The sequence below is a fragment of the Micromesistius poutassou genome, assembly GCF_964030765.1.
Source record: "Micromesistius poutassou genome assembly, chromosome: 20".
Classification (NCBI taxonomy): domain Eukaryota; kingdom Metazoa; phylum Chordata; class Actinopteri; order Gadiformes; family Gadidae; genus Micromesistius; species Micromesistius poutassou.
The window spans coordinates 12,893,324-12,904,323 of record NC_140290.1 but is presented as its reverse complement, the minus strand read 5'-3'; the positions used below and the strand labels follow the sequence as shown (position 1 = coordinate 12,904,323).

Sequence of the window (11,000 nt, the reverse complement as noted above, 5' to 3'; positions counted from 1 at the left end):
TTAGCTGTGATAGAATGTATGCAATTCAGGCGACGTCGTATTCCACGGAATGGCTTAGGAGGAAGGTTCACGGAGGAAAACAACCTGAGCTCCTCATGACAATAATATGCGCTGTGGTTGGATGTGCGGCTCTCCTTATAATCTGTTCCGAGGCTGCTTTCACTCATTTAAACCTTCCATGTTATTCCTCTCTTCTTAAAGTTGCTACTGTGCCTGCATAGTCCACACAAAGAACATGAACCATTAAGTAAATATTGATGTTCAGATTCATCCCCATAGATTTCGTCTCCCTTTTATCGTTCCAACTTATTTAGCGGTGATAACGGAAAGCCACCCCAGCCTGCTATGTGCAACTGATGCTGCTGTGTTTCTGCTGCACTGATCAACGGTTTCACCAAAACCTATCCAGGCCTGTAGACTGTTGGGGTGTAGATTGTTTATTGATGCATTTTAGCTACACTTGCAAATCATAACCAATCTTCGCCTATTATGATATCAACATGCATAATAACAAGTTGCTCTTATTAACTTTTTTCATAAATGTTTTTTATGCTTTTTACCATTTTAATAACAAGTACAACATGGTTGTGGCATTAGCTCTGGTTGCGTTTGTTCTGACTCTTATGGGGGTGGGGGGGGAACTGGTTAATTTTGGTGATAGAGGGCAAGAGCTCATCTCCTTATGTATGCTGATTAATGAAAGTAGGGTAGGGTATTTGGTCATTACCACATCTGAAGAAAGAGGTATGCTACTAAACCTCTGGGAAACAAACTTATCCTAGCATCCACACTACCTATGTTATGTGTACTGTGCTGTTGTTCAATAATAGGAAGGATGTTTATTGGCCAACAGTGGACTTCCACAGCACAACATATAAGGATTGTGCCGTTTTCAATAAAGACTTTAGATCTGGAAAATGGCAAAACAGCTGGGACGCTCCCTTCATTCATTTATTGAAGCAGTATTGATTATTGACACTGAACAACACCTGCTAACGGGACCTCATCAGAGAGAGCTTTCAGACCAAGGCTCAATATAATTTAATACTCGCCTTCTTAAAGCGTTCATTGATCCATAATGACCTCAATGATTGTGTCTTTCTTTTTGAATTTGTCACAGTTTGGCCTTTGCAGTGAGAGTTGCTTTTACCTTTCCGTTTCTCTGTATTAATATTTTTAAGTGGCTCTCTCCAACACAAGGCGAATCTAACTACCGTTCCTTATTAACATGTCTTTTGCATACAATTTCCTTCATCTGCACTGTATCTCACTAACATCTCTCTTTATTTCCCTCAGGATTGAACGGGACCCAATGGAAGCCGAACACCACTGGGATTAGATTTGCCAGTACCGCAGTAGGTCACACCAGACAACTTACTTCCATGTTCTAATCAGGCCACTGCTATGTTGAAATCCCCTCTGGCTCTCAAGGCGACATCATGCTGAAGACAGAGGCTTCCGGGGAGAGGACCACCCTGCGGAGTGCCTCTCCCCACCGCAACGCCTACCGCGCCGAGTTCCAGGCCCTTAAAAAGGCCTTTGACCAGCCCCTCATCGATGGGGGCTCCAAGCCCAAGGGCCCCGAGCGGCCCAAGCAGCCCAGGGGCCGCCAATACGGTGCCCACGTCAGCCGCATCAAGGACATGTTCATGCAGATGGGCACGGAGCCTCCCGGGGCTAAGACTCAGGCCCGGGACGAGCTCTCTCCCCAGAAGACGGCCAAGCCCACCAACTCCGTCAACAAGGCCGACGGCTTGGTGCTGAAGCTTCAGCACTCGCTGTCGGCCGAACGGATCGGCGCCGCGGGGGCCAAGTTCTCCGAGACCAGGATGCGGTTTGAGCAGCAGTCCCGCGACCAGTCGCAATCGCCGGTCTACCCCCACGGGCGGGACAAGAGGGGCTCCCACGAGCACCTGGACGACTGGCGGGGTAGCAGGTCCAATCGAGGCAGTACGGACTCGCTGGATTCCCTGTGCTCCCGGGCAGAGGCTTCCTCGCCCACCGTCAGTCAGCTCAGCGCGGTCTTTGAGAACGCAGACCAACAGACAGACAGACAGAGCGTACACTACAGAGGAGTCAGCAGGCGGGCCCTCTACTCCCCGGACGGGAACCATCGGAGCCACGGAGGGGACCTCAGCGAGGATGACTCCCGCCAGTCCCCCGTCCGCGGTTCCCACCGTAACCGGATAGGGGGCAAGCTCCCCGCGTCCTCATCCTCCGAGGACCTCCTCAGCCCGAGTCCTCAGGCAGAGCCCGTACCCGGGGCCCAGCAAGAGGGGGCCCAGCAGAGATCCGACACGCCCGGCCAGGCTGCAGATGGCGGTGAGGACAGAGGGCGCGGCGTGTCGGCCGCACACACCAACGGAGGTCAAGTCAACGGATCGTGCGGCGAAGAGGACAAAGATTCAGGAAGGAAAAACCTGGAGACAGACGTCCTGTCCAATTCTTTAGCGAATGCACACGATGCAGGGGACAAAGCTGGCCAGGACTCTGGGGCCCCGGTGAAGGACGGCCTGGACGCTTCCGGAGGGGAGAAGGTCCGAGACACCGCCAAAGACCCGGCGGACGACCGCGACGAGGACTACGCGGGGAACGAGCGTATCATTTTTAACGCCGACGGAGACGCCTGCTACCAGGGTTGGGGGGAGAGCTGCACGGACCCGGAGGACGACTTCTACGGAGACGACGATGATATCGTCTACGACCCGGGCGCTGAGCTCACCGAGATCCCCGGCCTGCCGGAAGAAAACCAGGAAGACGTCCCTCCGAAGAGGAAGATTTGCTTCAGCACTGCTCCTATGACGGTGAGTTGTGTAATCGAGGGGCAGATGACACACTGACTAAAGTCCCTTTGTGAGAGTAAGAGGAACATACAGCAAGATCCAATGAATACTCTTGGCTGAATCTCTTCCTTATAGTCAACATAAAGAATACAACAACAACCATTATCTGGCTTTGACTATAAGCTAACGGAAATGTAACGTCAAGATAAGTACTAGTTAGCCAGCTTTAGCATGCTTACCAACCATGCTATGGTAAGACAACCAGCTAGCATCACTTGAGCCACCTGTCTTATCTTGCTGCTGATGCAGAGTGGCTTTTATTGTGTGAGTTTGAGGCAGAGCTTGAGGTCACTGCATTGCCCTCTGGAAAACTGGCATGTGAATTGGAAGAACATCTGTGCATGTGTTCATGAGTCACGAAGACTCTGCACCCCACGCACTTTTCACACAACCAACATGTGATGATCCCGTACTCCCATCACTCACTATACTTGTGCAGCGATAGAAACATGGGCTTATACAATCTTATGATTCAAACTTAGATCATGCTAACAGATTTTGCATATTTATAGACAAATTATACTCTTAGAATAATAGTTGTGTCTTGTGTTGATTTGATATAGCTAAAACACAATTTAACTGTCCATATCCATGGATGTTCCCCTGCATAAAGACCAAATAATTGCAGCATTTAGACGGACTCTCTCAAGAGAACCATTGTTAACGATAACAATGCAGCCATGATGGCCTGAAGAATCCCCCCGAATATTATGTGTTTTGTTGGAGGTCATTAGTTTCACAATAGGGTTTAGAGCTGTGGGACATGTCTGGGGATTAAAGACCCATTATGTAATCCATTGCATGATCTACCTTGGTTTGGAATGAATAACTAAGCTTAACTTTCTCAACGTATAGTTGATGTTGGTATGCATGTGTGTATGCTTATGTGTCCGTGCTAACCCCAGACATGGCAATAGACATGAAGTGTTATGCGATGGATTAAGTTCTGAGAAGCATGCCACGGGTTATGGATCAATCCTCTTAGCATGCTGCATTGAAACAGAACAATTAGCCCAGTTATTCAGAAGTAAATATGACAAGCAAGCTCGCTAATCTCCCGGTGGAAACTATGTTTACGTCTTTGGTTATGTGTGTCTTTCTCTCTCTCTCTCTCTCTTGCTTTCTTTCTCTTTCTATTCTAATTCCTCTCTTTTCCCCTCTGTTTCACTCTCTCTAACACAATCTATTGCATGGACTGTTTAGAGAAACAAACTCGTTGTCGCACAATTGAAGCAATAACATTGGTACACACCCGCATGCCCACACCCACAGACACTCACACACACACACACACACGCACGCACGCACACACACACACACACACACACACACACACACACACACACACACACACACACACACACACACACACACACACACACACAATATCGCAACCTATCCATCAAATAACAACCTCTAGCGTCACTAATTGCAATGATACCGGCAATTTTTCAGGATGATCTATGGCTACACCCTGCATCCTGTACCTTTTTTATTTTTTGAACACCGACGTTTGAACGCGGTTGAGCCTTTGTGCAGAACGGGGCTTGTCTACTACGCTAAGAGAGTCTGAGTGCTAACACTCTCATTATGTGAATATGGAACACAGTGGAGCACACCGCTTGTGGTCCAATTATAGGTCGGTCAGGCTGGTGGATGCTGGCTCCTCCCTCTTTTGTCTGTTGTCGTTTCCGGGGGGGGGGGGGGGGGGGGGGGGGGGGAAATACTGGGTATTCAGTCTTCTGTGTTCTCTCCAAAAAAACATGATGCCCATTAATCATATGGAAATGGAATTCAAAAGAGGCTGCTTTACCCCTACGCAGCACCTCCTTATACAAGGACGCAGACAACCGCGTGCTCACACGCACACACACACACACACACACACACACATTCACACACATGTTCACGCACACGCACGCACACTCATTTAAATGCAGGCCCACGTCCACAGATCCACATTATATACGTCCCTCCCACCTGCCTGCAGCACACGCCCTCTGTCGCCACGTGGGCTAACAACCAGCCGTCTGTCTTTTGTTTGGCCTCTGCTGAAACAGACAAAGCCTTTCCTCTCTCTTTCTGCGAGCTGACCGCGCACGGGACTGACTTGACCCCCCGCTAATCTTTTACTTAACTTGACTCCCCCCCCCCCCCCTCCTCCTCTCCCATCACCCCCTCCCCTATTCCTCTTAGTGTAATATTTCTCTGCGTGGGTCGCGTAAAGCCGATAAAATCATATCAACATACGGCTTTGAAAACGTAATTAATTTAGAGATCTTAGTGGCACACGGCCAGATGTTGGCGTTCATGCTGTGGGGCAGCCGTGTTCTGAGTTCTTCTGATCCGCGGTCAGGGGTCACCGGGTACAGGAAGAAGCACATCGCTGTGGTCTCACTCCTGTTCATGTGACTTTCTACAGTCACAGAAAATATGCTATTTCTGAATACTCTGTTAATGCATTATTAATACCATATTATTATTTGTGGTAGGAGTAGTAGTAGGAGTAGTAGCAGTAGTGTTAGTAGAATAAGTATTAGTATTAGTATTATTCCTTCATTTCATCAGCTGTGAGATCAGAATCTATTGGATGAGGTAGAGGCGCTGTCTGCATCGCTGAACTGCTGACCTATGGAAAGTGTAACAGTTTCCTTGTTCAACCAAGCAATGTGCCAAACCCCTCCAACCCTCCTTCGTTGCTGTCTGCAGCGTTGTTGTTCATGACCTGTTGTGTACCGTTGTTTACACTTGATCTAGGCCCGGCAGAGTGCAAGTGGATTGTGTCTGAAGTGACTTGCAGTAGGCCTCCTAGCTGTTCAGATGATCATCTGCCATCCAAGGCGTCTCCTATCAGGCTTTAGTCCTCCCGTCAGGCTCCTCATATGACTCTGGGTCTTGTGGAGAGAATTTATACTTAGTAATAGCACGAGTGAAATGCACTGCCCGTGGTTACAAAATGTCCTTCTGATATGGAGCTGCGGTGCCGAGGGCTTTGACATGAGAGGCTGCAACAGGATCTCTGCTGTTCCCCTTTCTTATTTTAATGTCAGGGCTCTAAACCATGAAAATCATTCATGCTCTGTACGGAGTGAATGCCTTTAGAGGTAGTACACATCGTGATGTTGTGCTGACCGATATCAAGGTCTCTGTGAACACTCTCTTTCAATTCTTGATATATATATAGTATGTCTATGTCTGGATAATTTATAAAAAATTGGAGGTTTTGTCCATTTGTACAATCAAGCAGAGAGCAGAGCATATTAACAAGAGTTTTTGAATCTATTTAAATTGTACTGTTCCATTCTGTGCTCATGGGGCTTTAGTCAAACACGTTTGTGTGATTCTTCCACTGGTTTAAGACATTATCTATTATTTACGACTTCAGAATTAAATATCTGCACTAAACTTTAAATCGTAAAAACATACATAAACTTGAATTATATAGGATTTTTGAGTGAAGGTCTGGGTGGTTTAGCTCCTAGTAATCAAAGGATGTAAGTTTATCATAAGAGGATGTGAGGTCGTTATTTGAACATTGGCTGAAACTCAGATTTCAGCATCTCTGCAGATTAGGGGGCCAAAAGCAAAACGTGTAGGGACTCATTGTAAATCTGACCCAAATCATCCAATCCTCATCTAAATAAAGAACTGTGCGATCACTTCATCCCATGTCTTCTTATATATTCTCGTCATATTCATTCATTCATTCATCACGGCAGCTCTTCTTGTGAGGATGTAAAGCCACTAGCTTATCTATGCTATCTCAAATTGCCAATATTGCTAATATCTCACTGCCTCCAGGATGTCAATGATAAATGGCTGTTCCATCTAAAGACAAAATAAATAAATAGACTTAATCTGAGGCATCTTTTAACGTTATAATTTGCTCGGATGAGATGGTGCGTAGCCAGGAACTTTGCAGACGGACTGGAAGGGATTATTGTGTTTGAGTGCAGTCTGTTCTTGACTGCTCAATGCGGTTTAGGAGCCAGGGTTTGATGTTCCCATACATGTTGGCAAAGTATCCCGTCTATATATTTGTCAGTGAAAGTTTCATATTGATAAGCACGACTAATCCTGGTTTGACGATTTGATCCTTATTTGTACATGGAGTGCTTTATGGCGTTCATTTACCTTGATACAACTTGTATGCAGAAAAAAAATTGACAGCTGTATTATTGGCAGTCCTATCTTTGAGCTGGGCAAATATGAAAATATCCCGATATTAAACTCCATTTGGCTCTAAATTATGCTGCAGTACAGTTGGCTTTGACAACAGAGGACATTATTAAAAGTATTCAGGGACGTTTTTGGTATGCAATCTCAACATGCCAAACATAGAATTACAGCTGGTAAAAGGTGTCTCTTGAACATCACACCATTTTCCTACATCCATACATCTTCACAGCCTGACCTCTCCCCCTCTCTCTGTCTCTCTATCTATCTCTCTCTCTTTCCCTCTCTCTCTCTATCTCTCTCAGCCTTTGACGCCGCCCCTTGTTTCCACGGTTTTCCTCCTCCTTCCTCTTCTTTTGTGTGTGTGTGTGTGTGTGTGTGTGTCTTGATGTGTGTGTGTCTGCTCAGTGAAGCCATTCTCTGAGAAGCCGTCCGTTTCCTCATTATGGTTTCCCTGGCCTCTCTTAATTGGACAGAGGAGAATAGAGTTTGACGAGGACATTAATAAAGAAGCTACTGCATAATTGAGCCCCACCGACACCTCATGATAAAACCACCACATAATCGGTGGATTCAGTGTAAGGAGGAGGGGCGAAAATAGTACACAAATATTATATCTCTGTTTTTATTTGTATAATATATATAGCAGCTTGACTCAAACCTATGAGTGTTGGAAGATGTAGGCCTACCTATAATGGCATCGTCCTATTTTACAAATGCAGTCACTTTGAAAATGAAATATTGCTATTGTCGTGTGGACAGCGACAATATCCAGCACTGTCCCCCCGATCCCAAACCCTATTTTTCCATGGTACTCCAGTATGCAACAAAGTCCACTATCTCCTGAGTGCCAGCGTTGAGGACACCCGTGCTGCGTGTCTGTGTGTGTGGGGGTGTGACGTGTGTGTATGTGTGTGTGTGTGTGTGTGTGTGTGTGTGTGTGTGTGTGTGTGTGTGACAGAACTTGGTTTTGAGTCTCTTCATCATTAATGCATAGATGTTTTTGTTTTCTGTTTCTCTGACATGCGATCCTCCCAGGAGAATTTATTTTTAATGCGCCCCGTGAAAGGCGAGACAGGTCCTGCGGTTTCGCAGGCGGCCAGTAGGGCACCATAACAGTGTTGTCGTCATCCGTCACCTTTGTGACCCGTTTGCACGCTTGCCTCGTACATCATTACTACTAACCCCCCTCACGCACAGCATATCAACAGGGACCTCACGGGATGATTGCTACAGTTTTGGAGTGCTGATGCAATATGTATCGAGATGCTGCAATGTTACGATTCTGTAAATATTGCGACACGATATTAAGATGGCTTTGTGCGATTTTATCTTTAGTTCAACGCATAGGTTTAATGTTCCGGTTCCGGTTCCGGTTCTAGAAGCCGGCAGTGTTTTTTAATTAACGTAGAGAACAGGTGATTACACTATAGCTCCCTCTGTAGGATGGTACTATTATTTGCTTCCACTAAGATAACTGACGCTTCATGCTATAAAAACGACTATGTATATAAATGCTTTTTTGGTCAACCTGGTGATATGAGTACGTGATTCAAGTCCTGTAGAAGCAACAAATTGCAATGCTCAGATGAATCATTTTTTTGGCCCCCCGTCCCTAATAGCCTTTTAGCTGACTCATCCTATTGCCAGGCATATACCAAATGGATTTCAACACCATGGTAGTGTTGAGAGGCTCACAATGTGGGGATATTTGTCTGGCGTAACTCCATTCTACAACTAGAAACAGTTGTTTGACTGACAATTGCATGTGTTTTTCCTGGGGTTTTCTTATGGATTTTTACAGAACAAGGCTTTCAGTTGCTTGACCGGTCATTGTAGGTCTTTGTTCAGGGAAAATATTATCCTGAGTTAAACATGAATATACATGTACACAAATGGCAGTTGGATGAAGATATTTTCCATCAAATGTTACAAACTACAGACACACTTATTCATTGATTTGGGGCCCACAGTGCACACAGTGTGTGTGTGTGTGTGTGGGGGGGGCACACAGTCTTCCAATGCGGTTATCGTTACGCTACACAGAGAGTCGATTAGAACCACAGAACGTGGCACCTCATAACGCTGCACTCTACACTGTATCACCTGTATCACAACAGACTGATGAATTATGAAGCAAAGCAACTGAGCATTAAAGAATGATTTGCATGCAAGACATAACCGTCAGCATAACCAGTTTGTATCCTCATTTCCAAATCCAACCTCCCCTACTGTGGCCCTGTCACAATAGGAGCCAGGGGTGGCTGTCATTGAGTTACATTGGTTTAGTAACTCTTGGCTCCATCTCTGTTTTTTCGCTGCAGGAGCTTCCTGCTTTCACTTCCCATATTCCCAGTTGTTCTCTCTATTTGGGCTAACCAACGGGTCTTGTTCATGGTGGTCTGGGCGCTTAGTGTCTGCCAGATACTGTTTGGGCGGTTTTCTCTTTACATACATGACGTTATATTCAGGCGGGAAGTCAGGGAGTATGAATACTTACTGTCACTGTACTTGAGTTCATTGTTCAGGTATCTGAGTATTTATGTTAAAAACATGACAACTCTTTTGTAACAACTTTTTACTTTTACTCCCTTCATTTGAACACAGTATCGGTACATGTATGTATGTACTTTTTTTTTCTTGTACTTTTGCCACTGTGTGTACTTTATATTTCTTTCATTTGCTAACATAGTGCAATTCTAGCTTATGCATACTGTATATCATACATTCTTTCTCATTGTTATGACCCTTGGTCATAGTTGTTTGTGTTATTGTCCCTCCTGTGTTCATATGTCCTTGCATGCTAGCCTGTTCGTTTGAGTTGATTGGATGATGAGTTAATCGGTGTGCATGTTTAATGTGTGGGTGTGACCTAACTGATGGCCTTGCCAGGTGGCAGACCATGTTGCCAGGTGGTTTAAAAATCAATAGTGGACCACACCTTTCTGCCCTGTTCCTGCTCACCCATTAGCATTGTGTGTTCATGTGAGTTTTTGTCTTTGTACGTTTTGTTCAGTTGAATGTAAAATGAATTACTTGCGTCAAAACCTGTTTGGAAACCTGTTTGGCTTTAGATGGCTTTTTTGTGTCAATCTGAGAGAGCTGACAACTTCCATGCTACCGGCTGGTTCCCCTAGGCCATAACACTTACTAGATTCTCAAAGTATCTTTTATATATCAAATTATGTGAATCTCTGGGGCATCCAGTCTCTGAAATGAGGAAAGAGTCACTTTTTCACCTTGTCTTCTTGTTTTGCTAAGTGTCACTCTGCTCATATTCAGCCATCATACACAGGGTTTCATATATTTCCTTTCCAGCACCAGGAACTTTCTCATCCAATGAGCCACCAGATCCCTCTCAATTCACCAAGCACAGCGTCAGTCGGCTGCCATGGCGATCACCTCTGACCGTCATGACAACTACATTTCTCTGGCCGCCATGGTGACCAATGTCTCTGGCTGCCATGACATCACAATGTCTTTGGCTGCCATGACGACCAATGTCTCTTGCCACCACGACGGCCGTGTGTGTGTGTGTGTGTGTGTGTGTGTGTGTGTGTGTGGTGTGTGTGTGTGTGTGTGTGTGTGTGTGTGTGTGTGTGTGTGTGTGTGTGTGTGTGTGTGTGTGTGTGCACATACGTGTGTGTGTGTGTGTGTGTGCCAGGCTCTGCTTAATCCACTGCTGGCTTAGCTGGGCTTGTGCCACAGGGGTGGACAATCCATCTCCGTCTGAACAGCGGTGGCCTCTGCGCCGTCGCAGGTCCTATTCTTAATGTCATCAGTGGTGGGCGGCTGCACACGGGCTGGGCCAGCTTGGCCAATTTGCCCCCTCTACTCCCTACCCGCTGCCTATGCCCCAGTCATTCATTTCTCTATTTATTACGTATTGGCTGTTGACTGCGCTTGCCATAGCCCAAGTGTCTCTGGTTGAGTGGTGTGTGTGTGTGTGTGTGTGTGTGTGTGTGTGTGTGTGTGTGTGTG

The 11,000-nt window shown here is 46.0% G+C and overlaps 1 protein-coding gene across 1 annotated transcript in view; it reads left to right on the top strand.

The window, feature by feature from the left end:
* Positions 1-1,439: 1,439 nt before the first annotated feature.
* ppp1r9a (protein phosphatase 1, regulatory subunit 9A) overlaps positions 1,440-11,000 on the top strand; it is a gene marked incomplete at its 5' end in the record, with an annotated part of 20,624 nt that continues 11,063 nt past the window's right edge. The window contains one exon of the mRNA XM_084484875.1: positions 1,440-2,804. Within this exon, the coding sequence (XP_084341001.1) occupies positions 1,440-2,804 (1,365 nt within the window). The remainder of the gene's footprint in view (positions 2,805-11,000) is intronic.